This window comes from Bos grunniens, chromosome 5, assembly GCF_055505025.1.
Source record: "Bos grunniens cultivar Pamir isolate PY7600 chromosome 5, Bosgru_T2T1.0, whole genome shotgun sequence".
Classification (NCBI taxonomy): domain Eukaryota; kingdom Metazoa; phylum Chordata; class Mammalia; order Artiodactyla; family Bovidae; genus Bos; species Bos grunniens.
Window position 1 is genome coordinate 71,272,438 of NC_141169.1, and position 24,870 is coordinate 71,297,307.

General features: G+C 36.4%; 1 protein-coding gene across 4 annotated transcripts in view; it reads right to left on the reverse strand.

The window, feature by feature from the left end:
* Window positions 1–24,870, reverse strand: part of CRY1 (cryptochrome circadian regulator 1) — a 95,777-nt gene that overhangs the window by 8,128 nt on the left and 62,779 nt on the right. For all 4 annotated transcript variants that reach the window (XM_086401157.1, XM_086401158.1, XM_086401161.1 and 1 more), the window contains exons 2-7: window positions 23,723–23,831; window positions 4,282–4,424; window positions 1,783–1,967; window positions 1,395–1,483; window positions 723–863; window positions 320–631 (exon numbers count right to left, since the gene is read on the reverse strand). In XM_086401157.1, the coding sequence (XP_086257283.1) occupies window positions 320–631; window positions 723–863; window positions 1,395–1,483; window positions 1,783–1,967; window positions 4,282–4,424; window positions 23,723–23,831 (979 nt within the window). The remainder of the gene's footprint in view (window positions 1–319; window positions 632–722; window positions 864–1,394; window positions 1,484–1,782; window positions 1,968–4,281; window positions 4,425–23,722; window positions 23,832–24,870) is intronic.

The following is a 24,870-nucleotide window of genomic DNA, read 5'->3' on the forward strand; positions in this document are numbered from 1 at the left end:
GATCACCTATAAATATACATCAATCTGCTAAGCCCAGAGTATTAAATTTTAGAGTTCCCTTGATGGGTAGGCTGATTTAGCCACTGAAATGACTTCAGGTTAACTGACTTCAGGTTAATCCAATCTGATTATGCCCAAAAGTTGCCTCTATAGTTAAGAAATAAATGCTTTTCTATTGAAAAACAGAAATAAGACTATAAACGAATCTATATAATAGACAACTTTTAGCATATATATATATATATATATATAAATATATATAAAAGGTATAGAGTTCTTCAAAATAAAGCCATGCTACATTAGTTGGAAGAACACTTACTTTCATTCCTTCTTCCCAACTAATCCACAGGTCACCTCGTGTCAGGAAACAAGCAACTGCATGTCTGGCTAAATGATGAATCCAGCCCTCCTGACGAAGCTGTGTCATGATGGCATCAATCCATGGAAAGCCCGTCCGTCCTTCTGCCCATTTTGCTAAAGCCTCAGGATTCTTATCCCATGGAATCTGAACACAAATGGGGTTTCCTTCCATTTTGTCAAAGCGTGGATTATTTGTTGCTGCTGTATAGAAAAATTCACGCCATAATAGTTGCCCATAAAGGGAAAGGGGAGGGGAACTGTTCTTCTTCACCTAAGATTAAAAAAGCAAAGAAGTATTATCAGCGATTTTTTTTTTTTGTAAAAAGTATTTTTTAAAAATAAGCTCCAGTTCTAGATAATACCTTTTTGTAGAGATCTGTCAGTTTGAAATAAAAGAGTCGACATGACAAACAACCAAATCGGAGATAAGGACTGAGTCCAGTAGGGCTAGCGAGCAGGGAATTTGCATTCATTCGAGGTCTTTCAAAGTTTGCCACCCAAGCCTGAAAAAAACACAGAGAAAGTTATGCTAACTGCCTTTCCAATTTTAAAAGACTGTTTGAAATTGAGCTTTTCAAGAACGTTACATAGTCCTTGGGGAATAAAATCTCATTTTTTCAGCCACAAATGACAGATTTAATAAAAAACAAGATAAAAGTGAGCATTCTTTTGTTTTAGTCATCCTCATGTGGCAAATTCCTAACACAAGGTTGAGAGCATCTTCAACCTGTCTTTCTGACACTGAGATAATGTGAAACAGAAGAACTCTATCCTAGCTTTAAAGTCATCAGATACCAGCTTACACAGAAAGCACAGAGGGGTAGTACTGATAGTAGCTAAACAGTAAATAATTGGAAGAGGAGGAAGAAGGGTATTTAAATGAAGACAGTTATTAATTTTCAATTACATTTGTGCTATTTTAATTATTTCTCTTAATCCTCCTTTTTCAACAGCCTATTTTATTGTTTTTAAAAAAGTGAAATTATTTTTTAAATGACAATTTGACAATATAAACATCATCTGTATTATCATACTTTTCTTTCCAAATGCCTTTCCAAACGTGTAAGTGCTTCAGTTTCTCCACCTGGCCACACTGCAGAGGGTAAGCCATCTGTATCAAAACCTAAAAAAAAAAAGGAAATGGAAAAAAATCTGACAGCATAAAAATGAAATGACGCCCTGGATAGGTCCTCACAGAGAGATGATATATAACATGGTCACTGTCCTTTGAGACATTTATCTTAAGGTGATAACAGATAGACCATTAATTAATAGCATACATAAATAATACACAGATTAATCACTTTTTCATTTAAGACTTTCTTTTTCTTTTAGTGCAAAATACATGTCAAATTAGAAGTGGGATTTTTCTGAATGGTTTATTAACTCTTAAGCTCCATATGTATTATTGTTTACACCTACCTAGTTCTTCCAGGGACGGGACTCCATATTTCTCATCATGGTCATCAGACAGAGGAGTTGTGCACTTTTCTATCACTTCTGAAGTAATTGTCTCTACTGGTATTTCTAGTGGTTCCATTTTGCTGATGAGAGTCTGGAATCTTTTATAGGTAAGAGGTGGCTGACCACCATTTAGTTCTATGATCCTATTATAAAAGTTAGTAAAATGCTATTAGTATTTTTAAAAGGACAATATAACTTGATAAACTTTTAAAAGTCTTAAAATAAGAAAATTAAATGAAGATAGTAAAATGAAAAATCACTTCTATTTTCTATTGTACATGTTTTTGTTAAATGTCAATATATGTATCTTACATATATCTTTTATATTTAATTCTAATCACTAATTTCTCAATTAAGTAATACTATAAGGAAAGAACCTTGCCAATGGTAATCTGAATTAGATACAATTTGGGAATAACCCATTATTCTTTCTCACCATAGCCATTTGCACTTAAGACTTCAAGGAGAATTATCTTCTTATAGGACCAAGAAACTTGTTAAAACAATTAACAAATCTAAAAATCATTCTCTTCATTTTATAAACATCTGCTAGATGTCAAAATATACAGCATGCAAATATCAAAACTTTTATGACAAAGAAAATTAAGCATCTATAAGTGGAAAAAACAAGTGGCTAATAAGCCTAAAGGCAAAAACAAAAAAATAATATATATGGAAATGTAAAAATATTTTGCAACACAGCTCAGAGAACTTTGTAATCATCAATAAAAACTAAACCAGGCCAATATTATATCAAGGAGTAATCAGCAAGTTTTATTAATTAGGATTCTATATTACTATAGTGATAATTACTTGGTATTTTCTATTGTGCATATTTTTGTTAAATGTTAACATATGTATCTTACGTATATATTTTATATTTAATTCTGATCACTAATTCCTCAGTTAAGTAATACTAAAACAAAGAGCCTTGCCAATGGTATTTATTGCCAAATTAGATACAATTTGGGAATAACCAATTATTCTTTTTCACTATAGCCATTTGCATTCTAGCATTTAGGCTTCATAAAAAATTATTGGTAAAATTATACTCTATCATTTTATGGATCAGAAACTGAAGCCTCAAGAGAATTTAATAAACTAGTCAAGGTCACATAACTAATAAGTAGCAAATCGAGATTTTCTTAATCCAAATAGAATAAAGTTTTCTCTATATCACATATAATGGTGAATCAATTATACGTATGGAAAGTAACCACCAATAAAAACTATGCTCTGCTTTTAGAAATTTTGCTTTGAGGTAATTCTTTGAGTTTATACCTAGGATCATAATGAAATCTGTCCACTATAATGATCTACAATGATACTACTGAGGACATTGCTAATTATATAACAGAAGCAAAATAAAAATCTTAGAAAAGATATTCTCTATATGCTACATTTTTATATGACGGATTTATATAGTAAATATTCACATTCAGTCTAACAAACAATCCAATTTTATACATAATTTTATACTGAGCTTCTCACTTTAAGCAACTGCCCTTATCTTGTTTTGCCTCCTTGCTATCAGCTCTCTAAGGTTAAGAAATATGGTAAACCAGCAGGCAAGTTTATTATCAAAGGATATATGACTTCTGGCTTAATAGGAAGTTAAGACTCCTGCCTGAATCAAACCACAATTTTTTGTACAACTGGAAAAGTGGAATAAAATAGTCTGTCATATTACAGAATCAGCTTTATTATTTTGATAAAATGTGAAAACAACTTAAAAAAGTAAAATAAAAGGTACATAAATTATGAGATTTCAGCACTTGTAAGGGTGACAGTATGCCAAAGGTTAGTGTTAAAAAATCTTATGAATCCTCAAATCTTACAGCATGTATTAATAAAACTTCCTAAATTTAACCTTGACCACAGAATCTCTGTTGGACAAAGCATCACAAAAGACTGATATTTCATGAAATATACTTTGAGAAATAAGATATCATACCATTGTTCAGAGGACTACATAATATTAATACAATTTTCATATGAACTCAAAATTCAGACAGACTAGATATACACACATAAAATAATTTATGACAAGCATGTAAAATATACCAAGGTACTTGATGGCTATGTATCATATAAACTATAAAATTAATATTGCTGAGAGCCCAGAATGGCAAGTTAGTAGGCTGAGCTAGAATAGTCAAAGATAATTTTGTGATTCTTTTAATAGTTTTGGAACTGAAATTCTGAGTATTTTTATCTTATGCACTTAGGTCTGTAATTTGGCATCTGTCTTTGGGTAAACAAAAATTACAGAAGTTAAATAAAATGCTACAGGTTTGAGTTAATTTAATTCTCTACAATTCTATTATGCATGTTTTTATTTTCACTTTTCAACTTAAGTCCCACAATACATTGTCTTTGTACTCAAGACCACTTAAATGTACACTTCAAAATGGTTAAAATGACAAATATTATGTTATCTGTATTAAAAAATCTTACTTGTCTAGATCATATAATGTGTGTGAAATTCGTACAATTACTTCTACTCCAGCTTCAGTAGCCAGTTTCTTAATAGCTGCATCTCGTTCCTTTCCAAAGGGCTCAGAATCATATTCAATTGAAAGTTTAGTAATGTTCCATTCCTAAAGTAAGAGAAAGGAGCAAAAACATACATAAATTTTAATGATTATTTTTTCTACTATAACAACACAGGCTGGAAAAAAGTGAAAAGCTCCAACTCTACATATTAAATGGTTATACTTCTTTGAATATACAGAAAGAAAATGCACAATTTATAAATTCAAAATTACGTAAATCAGAAATGCATACTCACTAGATTTCAGGCATTATGTTAGGCACTATACAATCTAGCAATATGCTTAATCTAAGCTTCCTACATTAAATGCGTTTGTATAGCACTTGTTCAAATAATTTACACTTATATTATCTCATTCGTTACTCAAAATAGTCCTCAGAGTTTGGCATTTTGGTTGTTAACTCCATTTTGCAGATAAGATTATTATGAAAATTCAAGAATTTGTCCAAGTTCAGAGAGAGCCGTAATACCTGATTTTATGTCTACTGATTCTAAGACTTGGTTCTTTTTTTTTTTAATTGGAGTATAATTGCTTTACAGTGTTGTGTTATTTTCTGCGGTACAAGCACATGAATCAGCTATACCCCCTCCTTCTTGTGTCTCCGTTCCATCCACTCCCTTATCCTACCAGTCTAGGTCATCACAGAGTACTGAGCTGAGCTCCCTGTATAAAGCAGCTTCCCATTAGCTACTGGTTTTACACATGGTGGTGTGTACATCTCAATGCTACTCTCTCAATTCATTCCAATCCCTCCTTCCCACCTTCTGTCCATAAGTCCATTCTCCATGTCTGTGTCTCTATTCCTGCCCCGCAAATAGGTTCCTCAGTAACATTTTTCCAGATTAATGCATATACGCATTAATATATGATATTTGGCTTACACTTTCTGACTTCACTCCATGACATTCTAGGTTCATCCCCATCACCACATATGACCCAATTTTGTTCCTTTTTAAGGCTTAGCAATATTCCATTGTATATATGTACCACATTTTCTTTATCCATTTATCTGTTGATGGACATTTAGGTTACTTCCATGTCCTAACTACTATTAATATAAACCTTTGACAGTTAATGTGGTACAAGCTGCTCTGCTGAGGTATTGTTTTACAGTGTTTTACTTCTGATTATCACAAAATGTTAAATGTTGAAAATATAACACACTTATAACAAGAGCAGATATTGAGTGCCAGGTGCTATATTAATAAGTCCTGTAAACCTTCTTATAATCACTTTCAGTGAAGAGACTGTGACTTAAGGGAATTAAGTGATTTCCCGGGGCGGGGGGGTGGGTAGTAAAGTTTTACTGTTTTTTTAATTCTAAAATCTATTCCGATATACCTTACAAATAAAAAAACTTCACCTGTCATTCTACCATTACTTAACTGATTATATAGTTACAAGTTGTACTTCTCCAAACCTGTATAGATTCAGTTCAGTTCAGTCGCTCAGTCGTGACTCTTTGTGACCCCATGAATCACAGCACGCCAGGCCTCCCTGTCCATCACCAACTCCCGGAGTTTACCCAAACTCATGTCCATTGAGTCGGTGATGCCATCCAGCCATCTCATACTCTGTTGTCCCCTTCTCCTGCCCCCAATCCCTCCCACCATCAGGGTCTTTTCCAATGAGTCAAGTCTTCGCATGAGGTGGCCAAAGTACTGGAGTTTCAGCCTTAGCATCAGTCCTTCCAACGAACACCCAGGACTGATCTCCTTTAGGATGGACTCGCTGGATCTCCTTGCAGTCCAAGGAACTCTCAAGAGTCTTCTCCAATACCACAGCTCAAAAGCATCAATTCTTCGGTGCTCAGCTTTCTTCATAGTCCAACTCTCACATCCATACATGACCACTGGAAAAACCATAGCCTCGACTAGACGGACCTCTGTTGGCAAAGTAATGTCTCTGCTTTTGAATATGCTATCTAGGTTGGTCATAACTTTCCTTCCAAGGAGTAAGCGTCTTTTAATTTCATGGCTGCAATCACCGTCTGCAGTGATTTGGGAGCCCAGAAAAATAAAGTCTGACACTGTTTCCACTGTTTCCCCATCTATTTCCCATGAAGTGATGGGACCAGATGCCATGATCTTCGTCTTCTGAATGTTGAGCTTTAAGCCAACTTTTTCACTCTCTTTCACTTTCATCAAGAGGCTTTTTAGTTCCTCTTCACTTTCTGCTATAAGGGTGGTGTCATCTGCATATCTGAGGTTATTGATATTTCTCCCGGCAATCTTGATTCCAGCTTGTGCTTCTTCCAGCCCAGTGTTTCTCATGATGTACTCTGCATATAAGTTAAATAAGCAGGGTGACAATATACAGCCTTGACATACTCCTTTTCCTATTTGGAACCAGTCTGTTGTTCCATGTCCAGTTCTAACTGTTGCTTCCTGACTTGTATATATAGGTTTCTCAACAAGGGCTATTTCCAATAGTGAGTTTTTTAAAAAATTGTATTATAAACCTTTCAGTATACATCTTTATACATAAATCTTAAACATTTTGGGACGTTTGTCTCATTTTTCTAGAAGTAATGTTTTGAAACACAATTAATGGATATAATAAATTATATTTAAAATTTTGATAGATACTGCCAAATTTTCCACCAGATATCCTGCACCAATTTACACTCTCAATAGTAGTACACCAGTATTTTAAAAACCACTAATATAAACACATAGCATACACAGGAAAATAGTATTTAAAATTTTTTCATTTCTTGAAAGTCTTGGAAAATGCATACAAAGTTGTCAATAGCTGTTATCTTTGCAGGGTAGAATTTAGGAATATAAATAATTATTTTTTATTTTATACAATGTTGTATTGTTCATATTTGTTAAGTAAAATCATGTACTGTTTTTGAAATTTAAAAGTGAAATTAAAATGAGAATAGGAAAGAAAGCATTATATTTCTTTGTTTTATAGTGAGAGGCGGTATAGAGTGGTAGTTAAAAAACAAAGGATCTAAAGTCAAACTTCTCAAGTTCGAAGACTGGTTCAACTATCTGTGCAAATTTCTAAACCTTCCATGCCTGTTGTTTCCTTATCTTAAAATGGGTAGCATGTAAGTAGAGTACTTAGAGAGTACCTAGTATATAACAAACACTATGTGTTTATTAGGGTAAAATGAAAAAAATAACATTTTGTTGTTGTTGTGAAAAGATTAAATTGAAAACAGATTAAATAAGACAATGTATGTAAATTATTTGGAAGAGAAAAGATGGTGATGCTGGGAAAGATTGAGGGCAAGAGAAGAGGGCGACAAAGGATGAGATGGTTGGATGGCACCACCAACTCAGTGGACATGAGTTTGAGCAAGCTCCGGCAAACAGTGAAAGACGGGGAAGGCTGGCATGCTGCAGTTCATTGGGTTATAGAGTTGGACACGACTTAGCAACTGGGCAAAAACAATGTAAATTATTGAGTACATAATACATAATTAAGTCCTCAATGAATGACAGCTGTTATTACTGTTGTTACTAGCTATTTGTATATTTTTTTCTTTATGAATTGCAGCTTATGTTTGCTTAGGTTTCTACTGCAATTAATTCTCTTATGGATTTGTACACTCCTTATTTTTAATGACAAACTTTGTCACATATGTCACTTACTAAATAGTCTGTAATTTAATTCTATGATTTTTCTTGACAATTTTTTAGTTTTTGGTTAGTAAATGCTGGAGCTTAAAACAAGACAGTAATAGTCCCTCCCCTTTTCCCTTTTTGAAGAGGAAGGGAAATATAAGTCAGAAAACTAAATGTAAAAATATAACCCACACAGTCTTCCCAGGCAATTGAAATAAAAACAAAAGTAAACAAATGGGACCTAATCAAACTTACAACCTTTTGCACAGCAAAGGAAACCATAAACAAAATGAAAAAACAATCTACAGAGTGGGAGAAAATTTTGCAAATTATACATTCGACAAGGGCTTAATTTCCAAAATATACTAACAGCTCATATAACTCAATATAAGAAAAAACAAACAACGCAATTAAAAAATTGGCAAAAGACTTAAACAGACATTTCTCCAAAGAAGTAATTTAAATGGCCAATAGGTACATGAAAAGATGCTCAACATTGTTATTAGAGAAATACAAATCTAAATCTAAACTACAATGAGGTACCACCTCACACTGATTTTGCTGGTTAAAATGGCCATCATTAAATGTCTACAAATAAATACTGGAAAGGATATGGTTTTTCCAGTAGTCATGTATGGATGTGAGAGTTGGACTATAAAGACAGCTGAGTACTGAAGAATTGATGCTCTTGAACTGTGGTGTTGGAGAAGACTCTTGAGAGTCCCTTGGACTGCAAGGAGATCCAGCCAGTCCATCCTGAAGGAAATCAGTCCTGAATGTTCATTGGAAGGACTGATGCTGAGGCTGAAACTCCAATACTTTGACCACCTGATGAGAAGAACTGTGGATAGCCTTTACCAAGTTGATATTCAGCAATTTTCTATTGCTAGTTTGCATAAAGGTTTCTAAAACATTACAAATGGGTATTGACTACTGTCAAATGCTTTTCTTTATCACTGAAATAATAATACCTTTTCCTTTACTAATAGGATATATTAATTTATTATTTCATAATGTTGAACCAACTTTGTATTCCTGAAATAAACTCCATTGATCATGATGAAGTATTATTTTAAAATATTGTTAAATTCTCTTTGTTAATATATTAAGGATATCTCAGTTTGTGTTTATGGGGGACACTTGGCTATACTTTTTTTCTTTCTTGAAAGTTCTTCATCAGATTTTGGTATCAGAGTTATGCTGCCCTCATAAACAAGTTCAGAGTTCCCAATATTATCCTGTTTCCTGGAAGAGTATTATAAGACTGGCATTATTTCTTTCTTAAATAGGTGATGGAATAAGTAAAGCCATCTGGTGGGACCTGGAGTTTTATTTATTGGAAGGTTTTTGATTATAAATTCAGTTTTGTAAAGAGAGGGCTATTCAATTTTTCTTTTTTCTTCTGAAATTTTAAGAAGTTGCACTTGTCAAGAGTATTTTTCATTTCATCTTAGTTGTATAATATATTGACATTCAGTTCACTTCAGTCGCTCAGTCATGTCTGACTCTTTGAGACCCCATGGACCACAGCACACCAGGCTTCCCTGTCCATCACCAACTCCCAGAGCTTACTCAAACTCATGTCCATAGCTTCAAATAGACAGATCTTTGTTGCCATAGTAATGTCTCTGCTTTTTAATATGCTGTCTAGGTTGGTCATAGCTTTTCTTTCAAGGAGCAAGAGTCTTTTAATTTCATGGCTGCAGTCACCATCTGCAGTGATTTTGGAGTCCAAAAAAACAAAGTCCGTCACTGTTTCCTTTGTTTCCCCATCTATTTGCCATGAAGTGATAGGACTGGATGCCATGATCTTAGTTTTCTAAATGTTTAGTTTTAAGCCAACTTTTTCACTCTCCTCTTTCACTTCCATCAAGAGGCTCTTTGGTTCTTTCGTTTATATTGATGTTATGTTCTCTAGTTTATATTGACATTATGACATTTATAATATCCTTTATGTTTTTAAAGTTTAGAGACAATTTAGTGATGTCCCCTTTTTTATTCTTGATAAAGGTAATTTGTGTTTTCTCCCTTTTGGGCCCTGATCAGTACTGATAAGAGTTTATCAATTTTATTAATCTTTTCAGAAGAAAACTGAACTCTGACTCAGAGTTTAATCAGGTGACAGAAACCACATTAGTAATTTGAACAGGGAAAATTTAATCTGAAGAACTGTCAGCAAGTAAAAGGTGGTCAACAATGGTAAGGAGCAGAAGAAGAGTGAAGGCTATACTGTCCAATACAGTAGATAACCACTAGCCACAGAAGCAGCTTCTGAGCACTTGAAATGTGGCTAGTTGGAACAGAGACATCCTAGGTGGCCCTGTGCCCTCTGTCAGCCTGGCCTGCCTGTGGTTGCCATGGTTCAGGGCTTCAGCTGTGGTGGCTGTGCAGTTTCTTGAACTGACATTCACTGATGTGTGTAAGGACAATAGCTTGGAAGGCATGCACAGACTGGACAGTCTTTGTTCCAAGTTGGACATAAATCCACGCCCTTACAAAGCTTCGATCTGGCTACTTTTGGAACCCAGCCAATCCATGGCAACCCATTCCAGTACTCTTGCCTGGCAAATCCCATGGACAGAGGAGCCTGGTAGGCTGCAGTCCATGGGGTTGCTAGGAGTCAGACACGACTGAGCGACTTCACTTTCACTTTTCACTTTCATGCATTGGAGAAGAAAATGGCAACCCACTCCAGTGTTCTTGCCTGGAGAATCCCAGGGATGGGGGAGCCTGGTGGGCTGCAGTCTATGGGGTTGCACAGAGTCAGACACAACTGAAGCGACTTAGAAAATAAGCATAAAATATACTCTGGATTTCAAAGACTTCATATTAATATAAAAAAGGTTAAAACAGTATAGTGGTTTTATAATGATTTTATATTGAAAAGATAGTATTTTAGATATACTATGTTAAATAAAATATATCTTAAAAATTAACTTCACATTTTTCTTACTTTTTAAAATATACATGTTAGAAAATTTTAAATTACACATGTCTGTTGGATAGTACTGTTCTAAGCAGCTACCACCTCTAAATGAAGGGAAAATAATTAAGCAATGAATTAAGAAAGTTTTCTTTCTTCCCCTGCTGAGATTCACACCTCATTGTGAATGAGGTGTGCTGCCTCAGAAACAACCATCCCTATAGGGAAGAAGCCTGCCAAAGGGCTAAGACCACCAGGGAAGTCTCTGATAAACTGTCTTTAAATGAAGAGTTTAATATAGACTATTTACATTTAATATAACTTATTGATATAGCTGTGCTTAATTTTACCATGTTGGTAAGCTTTCCTTTTGTCCATCTTTTCATTTACTCCTCTGTGCTCCCTTGTGCTCAGTTGCCCAGTCATGTCAGATTCTGTAGCCCCGTGGATTGTAGTCCTCCAGGTTCCTCGGTCCATGGGGTTTTCCAGCAAGAATACCGGATTGGGATTTCCTACTCATGAGGATTTTCCAAACCCAGGGACTGAACCCATGTCTCCTGAGTCTCCTGCATTGGCAGGTGGATTCTTTACCACTAGCACTACCTGGAAAGCCCTCTCTGCCCCCTATCTGCCTTTATTTGAATGAGAGATATTTTTAGAATTCCATTTAAAATTCCTCTATTAACTTTTTAGAAATAGCTTTTTGTGCTACTTAGATCACAGTATACTGTTATTATAGTCTACCTTCAAATAATATATTACAATTGAATGCTGTTAAGAATTTACATATACTTTCATTTACCTTTTTCCTACCTTATGTGATCCTGCAATAGATTTTATTTAACATGTGTGTCAAGTCCCAAGATACTGGTATTATTCCCTACAATTTATCAATATTAGTTGGTTTAATCTGTCAATGGTCTTCCAAAAATAGGACATATGAATGTACATAGCTAAAAATAATGAAAAAAGAGGTCTTTTATATTTACCCATGTATTTAGTGCTTTTTTTTCTTTCCTGAAGATCCTGTCTTTAGCCTAGAATTATTTTCTTTCACCTAGCAGAATTTCCTTTAATATTAGTATTTTTTATAGTATAGATATGATGGAAAAAACTATTTCTGCTTTTTTGTGTCTAAAAATGCCTTCATTGTGCCTTCTCTTTTTTAAAAAAAATGAATGTTTTTGCTAAGCAAACAGGGCTATTTCTAGTTTTTTAAAGCTGCCATTCCATTCTGTAAGAAAATACTGAACACTATTATCATGGTTCCCTGAACATATCTTTTATCCTCTGGCTGCTTATAAAATTTTCCATCTTTGGTTTTCAGTTAATCGAGTATATGACATGACAAGATGTGATTTCCTTTATATTTATGTTGTTTGGGGTCTGTTGAGCTTCTTGGCACTGTAGGTTGATACCTTCCATCAATTTTGGAAACTCAATTATCTCTTCAAATCTTTTTTCTGTCCCAATCTCTCTTTCCCTCTTTTCTCTAGGTCTATAATTACAGATATGTTAGGCCATTTACTATTGTTCCAGAGACCTCAAACACCCTATTCCCCTTTTTAAAAAATCTTCCTTCTCTTTGTGCTTCAGCTGGGATACTGACTGTCTTCAAGTTTACTGATCTTTTTGTCTGCTCTGTTCAATCCAGATATCCAATTAATGAATCCAATTAATGAATTTTTCATTTTGATAGTATGTTTCAGTTCTAAGATTTTGTTTGGTCCTTTTTAATATTTTCCATTTCTGTATTAAATTACCACCTCTTTTGCTGTCTCGTACACAGGATGCTTGGGGCTAGTGCACTGGGACGACCCAGAGGGATGGTATGGGGAGGGAGGAGGGTTCAGGATGGGGAGCACATGTATACCTGTGATGGATTCATTTTGATATTTGGCAAAACTAATACAATTATGTAAAGTTTAAAAATAAAATAAAATTAAAAAAATAAAAAAAAATTAAAAAAAATAAACTACCACCTCTTCAAATCATTTTTCACCTCGACTAGATTCTCTACTACCATCCTTGTTGTTTAGTAGCTCAGACATGTCTAATTCTTTGCAATCCGTGAACTGCAGCACACCGTCTCCCTGTCCTTCACCATGTCCCGGAGTTTGCTCAAACTCATGTCCATTGAGTCAGTGATGCCATCCAAGCAGCTCATCCTCTATCATCCCCTGCTCCTCCTGCCTTCAATCTTTCCTAGCACCAGAGTCTTTTCTAATGAGTCGGTTCTCCATATCAGGTATTGGAACTTCAGCATCAGTCCTTCTAATGAATACTCAGAGTTGATTTCCTTTAGGATTGACTGGTTTGATCTCCTTGCAGTCCAAGGGACTCTCAAAAATCTTCTCCAACAACACAGTTCGAAAGCATCAATTCTTTGGCGCTCAGCCTTCTTTATGGTCCAACTTTCACACCTGTTCATGACTACTGGAAAAACCATAGCTTTGACTACGTAGACCTTTGTCAGACCCCCACTATCTACAGAATAACAATTGTAAAGTCCTTTTTAATCCTAATTCCAAGATCCACATCAACTGTGGGACTGTTTCTGTTTTTCTTTACTTGATTGCAAGTTAACATATACTTGCTTCTTCATGTGTCTCAGAATTTGTGATCATATAACAGGCAATGGTATAAAAGATTAGAGACAGAATAAACAATATTTATCTCTAGAAAAGTACATAGTCTTTGCTCTGACTGATAGAGGTTGAATTGATGGAGTCTGTGAGCTGGGTCTGGGCTTTGTTGCTGCTTTCCTTAAATTTCATTCACCACTGGCTTCAAATATTTTGAAGGCAGGATTCAGATTTTTCTTCAACAGGGCTTAAGATCTGAGTAGTAACAAGACTCCAGCTGTCTCTCTCTGCTTTATAGTTTGGGCACTAGCTTTACAAACTATATGACATTTCTCTTTGCTTTGCTGTCTACCCAGCAGCTTTGCTTGCTGAGGACTTCTCTTTGTGTTCCAACCCTGTCCCCTAATATTCTGCACCTCTGGAGGCATCTTTCTACACTGATGTCCTGTTGCCAGGGAACAGCTCCTTTGCAGTAAGTGAATTCCTAGTGCACTTAAGAAGGATCCCTCTCAACCCTTCTGCTTCACTCCAGCCTTTGGCATGCTGCCACTGGTGCTCCATGAATACACTGAAGAAAAGTACTGGGGAGTGGGTACAAACTTGCTCTGTGACTAGGGCTTCTTGGAATTCTAATCTGCCATGTCAGCACACATATTACCACAAAGACTTTGGTAAAATTTCAATGAGTTTCTCTTTACTCTCAACTATGGTAAATTCCCTTCTCTTCCTGCTGTGATTCCAGGGGTGTAGCCTTGGGTATCTTCTTTCCCATGAAAGGCTCATCCTCTAATGGAACTTAATTTATTAGGTTTATTTGTGTCATTAACTCTCTAATAGGTTAAAAACAAACAAACAAAAAATCTATGATACTATGGCATATTCACTTTCTCCACATTATTAAGACAGGAGTGAATGGTCTACTGCAACTCTGCACATCTTAACCAGAAGTGGAAGTCTCTATCTACTCTTCAGCACTGGTTTTATTTTTTATTTTTTAATATTTATTTATTTATTTGTCTGCACTGTGACTTAGTTGCAGCAAGCAGGATCTTTGGATGCAGCATGTGGGATCTAGTTCCCTTACCAGGTACTGAACCCAGGCCCCCTGCATTGTGAGTGTGGAGTCTTAGCCACTGGACCACCAGGGAAGTCCCAGCATACGTTTTATTTCAAGCAACAGATGGTTAACCTTTGCGTTTCAACAGTAAATATAACAATAAGATTGTTATATTTTATTAACATTAAATATTAAATATTAACATATTTTCATGTGAAATAAGTAAGTAGTCACTTCACAATTTTAAGCACTAAGTTTCCTATCTGTTTTTGTGCATCACAATGATTTGTTTAACCATTCAGAAGGCATAATATGGACCATTAAATGATGTAAAGTTCTTAAACAGTAATATTGTAAAATATTAATTCACAAGTAATATTGTAAAAATAAGAAACATAAAATTTTATAGCAAAACAAAGTTATAAATCACAAACTTCCTTGGAGAAGGCATTTAAAGTAGTATAATTACTTTAAAAAATGTTAATTCACAAAATAACCAAAATATAATGAAGGTAAAGGTCTAAAATTTCTGCCCATCCATCCATTGCCCCTTCTTTTATTAAATAAATCTAGTCTCAGGGTTTTAAATAGAATTTATATTTAAGGTTCCTAAATTTACTGCAGACTTCTCCCCTGAGCTCTGGAGTTGAATGACATTCAACAAACACAGTCATATGTCTAAAAGCCATCTCAAACTTAAAATGTTAAAAAAAATGAACTCCTAATTTTTCCCCCAAGTTGTTCCTCCTAGAGTCTTCCTCATCTTGCTGAATGGCAAACCACTGGGTCACTTGCCCAGGCTAAAAACCTAGAAGCTATCCTTGACTCTCTAACACCACAAACTCTATAGCCTCTATTTAAAAAATATATTTAAAATCCTACCATTTCTCAACACTCCTACTGCCATTCTAGTCCTAGTCACCATCATCGTGTTTCTATATAATTGCCTTGGCCTCCTAATTGACCCTTCTGCTTACGTCTTTACAGCATTTCCATTCAACTTCTGTTCTCTACAGCCAGAGTGATTCTTTCAAAATGTAAGTGAAATTTGTCACTCCTCTACTCAGTGATCTCCCGTGGCATCCCATTTCACTCAGAGTAAAAGCCATAAAACATGGTAAAATCCTATGATCTGGCTCCTGCAATCTCTCTGACCCTCTTATTTTTGCTCACTGTGCTCTGGCTAGAGCACACTGGCCTCCTTGCTGTTCCTAAACAAGTCATGGCCCACATCTACATCAGGGCCTCTGTAACTGCGGCTCCCTCTGCCTGCGACACTCTTTCCCCATGTTGCAGTTACTCAGTAGCTTAAAACAACTGAATAATTCTGCAAGTCTCTCAGTTAACTAGATGGTTCTTCTGTTGGTCTCATCTGGGCTCACTCATGTGCCTGCAATCAGTGGGCAGCTTGGCTGGTACCAGATGATCTAAATGATCTCTCTCATACATTTCAGGCCTTGGTGCTGGCTGCTGGTTGGCCCATTCTCTTTATATGTGTGTACATGCTCAGTTGCTCAGTCGTGCCTGACTCTTTGCAACCCCATGAACTGTAGCCCATTAGGTTCCTCTCTCCATGAGACTTCCAAGGCAAGAATACTGGAGGAGGTTGTAATTTCCTACTCCAGGATATCTTCCTGACCCACGGATTGAACCTGCATCTCTTGCACTGGCAGGCAGATTCTTTACCACTGAGTCACCTGGGAAGCCCCTCTCTACAGGTGGTCTTCCACAATTTGACATTCTAGCCCAGTCCTTACCCAGTACAAGGAGCACTCCAGTGGGCAAAGGTAGAAACCGCAAGGTCGCCTAAGGCCTAGGATTTGGAACTTGCCATCTCCTTTGGCACTAAGTCAAAACAACATATAAGGCCAACCCAAATTTAAGGGAGTGAGGGAAAAAAAATCTACCCTTTGATGAACAAGTTGCAAAATTTTGTGGATTCAATATATCACACCCCAGATATCTGCATGGCTCAGTCTCTTCATACATTTGCTCACATGTCACCACATCAGTGAGGCCTTCTATGACTCCATATAAATTAATTATCCTTCCCTCACCTTGGGACTTTCTTTCCCACATTTAATTTTAGCATCTACCATCACCTGACATTGCATATTTATTTTATTACTGGTCTCTTTCCCAATACAGTGTAAGATCTGTGAAGGTAGGAATTTTCTCTTTGGTTCACCATTATGTCCCCAGCACCTTGAACACTGCCATCTATACACAGCAGGCACTCATGCAATATCTGACAAATGAAATATCCTATTCAAATGAGCATGTACCATGAAAATAACAAAGAATCCAAAGAATCCAAAATGACTCAAAAAGCATAATATAAATTTAGGCATGTGAAATGTTAGTGGCAGAGGATGAGATGGTTATATAGCATCATTGACTCAATGGACATGAATCTGAGCAAACTCCAGGAGACAGTGAAGGACAGGAAAGCCTGGCGTGCTACCCTAACACTAACCCAGTCCACAGGGTTGCAAACAGTCAGACATGACTTAGTGACTGAACAACGTTAGTGGCTTTATATATTCTTCTTTGATTTATCCTGCGATTTTGAACAAAATATTTTATTATGCCTCAATGTGTCCATCTATAAAGACTTAGACACATGTCTCTTGTTTCTTGGATATAATGAGAATTTTTTATACCAATACTTTAAACTTTTGATAAAAAGTTTCTGCAGGCCCTAGTATATGCACTGTCTTAACAGCTTATCAGTCTGGCACCAAATGTAGACAATATAAGATTTAACTGCATAGTAATAATAATTTATGTAAGACACCTATGATTAATAGTGTCATTCAAGTTTTGCCTAGGCTAGTGTCTGCTAAGTTTATCATTCCCTAAGTAGAACATGAAAAAAATACAAGAAGTTTTTTAAAAAGCCATCTTGTCAGCTTACATTAAGTAGAATTTAACAGAAAAATTCTAAGTAGAAAACATATAAGAAAAAACAAGTTTATCAGATACAGGTGTGTGTAAATATATGTTTTCAAAAATGCTCTGGCCCCATTCCTAAATATATTCAGTATAAACAGAATAAAACGAATGAATGCTATAGAGAGGGTGTACACTAGAGGAGACATCAGTACTAAAATCACTGTCACCATCCCAATAAATTAAAGGCACTGTTATCAGATCTAAATCAGTTTTATCTCCAATGTGGGAAGAAGCTGAATTACTTACCCATTAAAAGTTCTCACTATTTGCTGTACTAGAATAATAAAACCAGAGACAATAATGCAAATGAGTCAGCTAGTTACTGACAAAAGAATCTTCCTCCTCAGAAAAACTGGGGGTGTAAGGGTCAGCAATGAGGAGACCCCCTTTTTATTGTACACACTCTTGGGCTCATTTCTGCAATACATGCATACAGTACCTCTAAACAAAAACAGTAAAAATAAAAACAATACAATAAAAAGAATTATTAACTTCCTCTATGGTTCTGACATATTAAATAAATCTGAAAGTTTTCATAAAATATATTTTATATGGACTATATCAGAATCAAATAATAAGCACTCTAGGTACAGTAATATATATTCATGTATCTATATTTTATGGCCTTTGTAGAAACCACTGCCTCGCTGTCAAAGTAACAAGACAGGAAGCACAGCATCTAAATTCAGAAGATAGTCTGATCCAATAATATGCTATTTTAGGCAGAAGAAAGCTCAAAATAAAGAGCACAAAAGACTTGCTTACTTAAACCATTTTTGTCAAAGCATGTAAATAAATGTTTTGTTATTTTAAAGGTACTTAAAAATACTCAAGATTCAATTTACTTATAATACATGGATTTATATAAAGTTGAAGCAGATATTCACATATACTTTATACATATGAGTTGCTGATCAACTATTACCACTGTTCCTGATATACTTTCTTCTCAGAGCTCTTGCATGTAACTAGGTTAAATTCTGACTCTAAGAAGCTATAGTCGGAGAAGGCAATGGTACCCCACTCCAGTACTCCTGCCTAGAAAATCCCATGGATGGAGGAGCCTGGTGGGCTGCAGTCCATGGGGTCGCGAAGAGTTGGACATGACTGAGCGACTTCCCTTTCACTTTTCACTTTCATGCATTGGAGAAGGAAATGGCAACCCACTCCAGTGTTCTTGCCTGGAGAATCCCAGGGACGGGGGAGCCTGGTGGGCTGCCGTCTATGGGGTCAAACAAAGTTGGACATGACTGAAGTGACTTAGCAACAAGAAGCTATAGTAGTAAGAAAACTTCAGTAAAATAAATTTTCACTAGCCACAACTGTTGCATTAGTCATATCCTAAATGTTAAAAATTTCTTTCATGCTGATGAAAAAAGGCAAGGTAGTGTTAATTGAGTTCCCAGAATTGGGGATATTTTCACTCAGGAAAAGGAACTATTCTCTTCTGCATTCGAAATAGAAACAATGCTATTATAAAAATTTGATGAATCAAACTGTTGTAAGAAAAAAAACAGATATACATTAGGAATTCTAACTGCAGTAAATAGGAAGGGATGAACTAAGCCAGGAAACTCAGCCTGAGCACTTCCATGAGCTACTTTTATGACCTTGGTCAGCTCATTTAATCTCTTTAGGACTAAATTTTTCATGTGGACAAAAGGGGGGGAAATATGATTAGGAGATCTTTAAGATTCTACCAAGTTAAAAAAAATTACAGTTTTCTAGCATGTCAATTGTTACAGTCCTTTGACTCAGAAAGTCTTACAAGAGTTATCCCACAAATGTACTAGCAAATGTGAGTAAAGACATGTATATTTGAACAAGGACATTCACTGACAGCATAACTTGAATTAGCAAAAGGCCTGTGGAAAAACAAGTAAATGTTCACTAGAAAGCTAGTGAAAGAAATGATACCCTCAAAAAATAAAAAATAGAATACAGATCATATGATCCAGCAACTCTACTCCCAGTATTTATCTGAAGAAAACAAAAACACTAATTCAAAAAGATGTATGTACCTAAAATCAGCATTATTTACAATAGCCAATATATGGAAGCAACCTAAGTGCCTGCCAACAGCTGAATAATGATTTACACACACACACACACACACACAGAAATATTCAGATCAGATCAGTCGCTCAGTCGAGTCCGACTCTTTGTGACCCCATGAATCGCAGCACGCCAGGCCTCCCTGTCCATCACCAACTCCCGGAGTTCACTGAGACTCACGTCCATCGAGTTAGTGATGTCATCCAGCCATCTCATCCTCTGTCGTCCCCTTCTCCTCCTGCCCCCAATCCCTACCAGCATCACAGTCTTTTCCAATGAGTCAACTCTTCGCGTGAGGTGGCCAAAGTACTGGAGTTTCAGCTTTAGCATCATTCCTTCCAAAGAAATCCCAGGGCTGATCTCCTTCAGAATGGACTGGTTGGATCTCCTTGCAGTCCAAGGCACTCTCAAGAGTCTTCTCCCACACCACAGTTCAAAAGTATCAATTCTTCGGCGCTCAGCCTTCTTCACAGTCCAACTCTCACATCCACATATGACCACAGGAAAAACCATAGCCTTGACTAGACAAACCTTTGTTGGCAAAGTAATGTCTCTGCTTTTCAATATGCTATCTAGGTTGGTCATAACTTTCCTTCTAAGGAGTAAGTGTCTTTTAATTTCATGGCTGCAGTCACCATATGTAGTGATTCTGGAGCCAGAAAAATAAAGTCTGACACTGTTTCCACTGTTTCCCCATCTATTTCCCATGAAGTGGTGGGACTGGATGCCATGATCTTCGTTTTCTGAATGTTGAGCTTTAAGCCAACTTTTTCACTCTCCACTTTCACTTTCATCAAGAGGCTTTTGAGTTCCTCTTCACTTTCTGCCATAAGGGTGGTGTCATCTGCATATCTGAGGTTATTGGTATTTCTCCCAGCAATCTTGATTCCAGTTTGTTTCTTCCAGTCCAGAGTTTCTCATGATGTACTCTGCATATAAGTTAAATAAACAGGGTCACAATATACAGCCTTGACGTACTCCTTTTCCTATTTGGAACCAGTCTGTTGTTCCATGTCCAGTTCTAACTGTTGCTTCCTGACCTGCATACAAATTTCTCAAGAGGCAGGTCAGGTGGTCTGGTGTTCTCATCTCTTTCAGAATTTTCCACAGTTTATTGGGATCCACACAGTCAAAGGCTTTGGCATAGTCAATAAAGCAGAAATAGATGGTTTTCTGGAACTCGCTTGCTTTTTCGATGATCCAGCAGATGTTGGCAATTTGATCTCTGGTTTCTCTGCCTTTTCTAAAGCCAGCTTGAACATCAGGAAGTTCATGGTTCACATATTGCTGAAGCCTGGCTTGGAGAATTTTGAGCATTACTTTACTAGCATGTGAGATGAGTGCAACTGTGCGGTAGTTTGAGCATTCTTTGGCATTGCCTTTCTTTGGGATTGGAATGAAAACGGACCTTTTCCCATCCTGTGGCCACTGCTGAGTTTTCCAAATTTGCTGGCATATTAACTGCAGCACTTTCACAGCATCATCTTTCAGGATTTGGAATAGCTCAACTGGAATTCCATCACCTCCACTAGCTTTGTTCGTAGTGATGCTTTCTAAGGCCCACTTGACTTCACATTCCAGGATGTCTGGCTCTAGGTCAGTGATCACACCATCGTGATTATCTGGGTCGTGAAGATCTTTTTTGTACAGTTCTTCGGTGTATTCTTGCCATCTCTTCTTAATATCTTCTGCTTCTGTTAGGTCCATACCATTTCTGTCCTTTATCGAGCTCATCTTTGCATGATTGTTCCTTTGGTATCTCTGATTTTCTTGAAGAGATCTCTAGTCTTTCCCATTCTGTTGTTTTCCTCTATTTCTTTGCATTGATCGCTGAAGAAGGCTTTCTTATCTCTTCTTGCTATTCTTTGGAACTCTGCATTCAGATGCTTATATCTTTCCTTTTCTGCTTTGGTTTTCGCTTCTCTTCTTTTCACAGCTATTTGTAAGGCCTCCTCAGACAGCCATTTTGCTTTTTTGCATTTCTTTTCTATGGGAATGGTCTTGATCCCTGTCTCCTGTACAATGTCACGAACCTCATTCCATAGCTCATCAGGCACTCTATCTATCAGATCTAGGCTCTTAAATCTATTTCTCACTTCCACTGTATAATCATAAGGGATTTGATTTAGGTCATACCTGAATGGTCTAGTGGTTTTCCCTACGCTCTTCAATTTAAGTCTGAATTTGGCAATAAGGAGTTCATGGTCTGAGCCACAGCCAGCTCCTGGTCTTGTTTTTGCTGACTGTATGGAGCTTCTCCATCTTTGGCTGCAAAGAATATAATCAATCTGATTTCGGTGTTGACCATCTGGTGATGTCCATGTGTAGAGTCTCCTCTTGTGTTGTTGGAAGAGGGTGTTTGTTATGACCAGTGCATTTTCTTGGCAAAACTCTATTAGTCTTTGCCCTGCTTCATTCCCTAGTCCAAGGCCAAATTTGCCTGTTACTCCAGGTGTTTCTCGACTTCCTACTTTTGCATTCCAGTCCCCTATAATGAAAAGGACATCTTTTTTGGGTGTTAGTTCTAAAAGGTCTTGTAGGGCTTCATAGAACCGTTCAACTTCAGCTTCTTCAGCGTTACTGGTTGGGGCATAGATTTGGATTACTGTGATATTGAATGGTTTGCCTTGGAAATGAACAGAGATCATTCTGTCATTTTTGAGATTGCGTCCAAGTACTGCATTTCGGACTCTTTTGTTGACCCTGATGGCCACTCCATTTCTTCTGAGGGATTCCTGCCCGCAGTAGTAGATATAATGGTCATCTGAGTTAAATTCACCCATTCCAGTCCATTTCAGTTCGCTGATTCCTAGAATGTCGACACTCACTCTTGCCATCTCTTGTTTGACCACTTCCAATTTGCCTTGATTCATGGACCTGACATTCCAGGTTCCTGTGCAATATTGCTTTTTACAGCATTGGACCTTGCTTCTATCACCAGTCACATCCACAGCTGGGTATTGTTTTTGCTTTGGATCCATCCCTTCATTCTTTCTGGAGTTATTTCTCCACTGATCTTCAGTAGCATATTGGGCACCTACTGACCTGGGGAGTTTCTCTTTCAGTATCCTATTATTTTGCCTTTTCATACTGTTCATGGGGTTCTCAAGGCAAGAATACTGAAGTGGTTTGCCATTCCCTTCTCCAGTGGACCACAGTCTGTCAGATCTCTCCACCATGACCCGCCCGTCTTGGGTTGCCCCACGGGCATGGATCAGTTTCATTGAGTTAGACAAGGCTGTGGTCCTAGTGTGATTAGATTGACTAGTTTTCTGTGAGTATGGTTTCAGTGTGTTTGCCCTCTGATGCCCTCTTGAAACACCTACCGTCTTACTTGCGTTTCTCTTACCTTGGACGTGGGGTATCTCTTCACGGCTGCTCCAGCAAAGTGCAGCCATTGCTCCTTACCTTGGACGAGGGGTATCTCCTCACTGCCGCCCTTCCTGACCTTCAATGTGGGATAGCTCCTCTAGGCCCTGCTGTGCCCACGCAATATTACTCAGCCATAAAAAGAAAGAATGAAATCTTGCCATTTGCAACTGCCAAGACCTTGAGGACATTATGCTAAGTGGTAATAACTTTGCATGGTATGTAATCAATAAAAATATTGAACCACTACGTTGTATACCTGAAATAAAAATTATAAGTCAATAGTAATTTTTTTTAAAAGAAACTATAGCATATTTACACAATGGAATACTATGAAGCCATTTAAAAGACTGAGAAAGTAACATGGAACAATATCCAAAATACATGATTAATGTGAATAAAGCACAGCATAAAATGGTATAACATAGCATGCTCTCATCTTGGTTTTAAAAACAGAGGATAGTAACATACACATAAACCACACAAATATATGTATATAAATACACATACATATATGCATTCTTATTTATGCAAAGACTATTTCTAATGCATACAAAAGAAAGTGGTAGTAGCTGTTGCTTCTGAGAGGGGAACCAGCAGTTTAAAGTAGAAGAAAGATTTAACTTTTCAATGTTAATCATTTTTTTCACAGTCTGATTTCACACTGTGTGTGTAACATTTTCATTAAGAAAAAAATCCACATGTATTTTATTTAAAATTTTACATTTCCCATACTAAAATTGAAATTACACCCGGCCCCCAAAATGTGTCTTCTCTGACAAGAGATTTTTCTTTTATGCAAAGATTTTTTCAATTACCTTGAAAAGCCGGGGAAACACATCTGCTGGTTGTCCACGAATCACAAACAGACGAGAGTTTAATTTTCGCAGATTGGCATCAAGGTCTTCAAGACATTGAAGCAAAAATCTAGAGAGAGGAAAATATTATTTAAATTCTTCAAAGTATATATTTAGAAGCTTTAAAGTAATAAAAAGTCATGCTATTCTAAAATTTGAAATGCCATCTCATCATCTTTTTTACCTCTTTATCATCTTCTAATTTCTAGATGATGTATAAATTACTGCTTCCAGAAACCATTCTTATAAGTTTTAAAAATTATGGCACAAGTTTCTCAGTATTTTTAAATGAAGTTCCTAAATTAAATCACTGTCATTAAATAACAGTGACTGTTAGTAAAGTTTAATTTGTAAACATAAAAATCATATAAAGAAATAAAATAATTAAATGAATTGATTTCATTGTTTAAACTTGGTGAAATAAATCCAAGTTAGTATAGAAAAGCCACCTTGAAAAACCTAGGACAGCTTTGACTTGGAAAAAAAGAACACTTTTAACATCCTATTTAATCACTCTGAACAAGTGAATAAGAATTTAAGCCCTTTATTAGGGGATGTTGTAATCATCTAAGAGAGAGAAGGAGTAAAGTCCATTTTCAAATTTCTAATATAAAGAATCTGATAATAAACAGATGTTAAATTATGTGCCATTAACTCTCCGAGTGTAGAGAATACCAAATTAATTTTTTCATAAAAGGTTTCTGAGGAAGGTGGAGCTGTACATTTTTTCCAATGAAATTAGCATCAATAAGTCCTATGCATAATAGATATCTGGGGAAATTCTGGGGTGGAGGCAGAAGACTGCTTATTTTGCATCTTCCATTGTAAAGAAATGGTGCAGTCCACAAGAGCAAATCCAAAATAGATGTCACCCCTGGAAGGTTCAACCTCATTGTTTCCCTCATGTTAATTTCTCTAAGATTTCATGTAGATTCTGTTCCTCTCTCTGTTCTGTTCCTCTCCAACTCTGCTTCTTTTATGTTTTTCATTTTAAATATCTATCCATCTTTTCCACAGGCCTTATATCTTCCAGAATAATGACTGTGCCCTACTTATGAGGAGGAGTGGTTAAAATGAATAGAAAGGCATATTTCAGAACCGCATTGTTC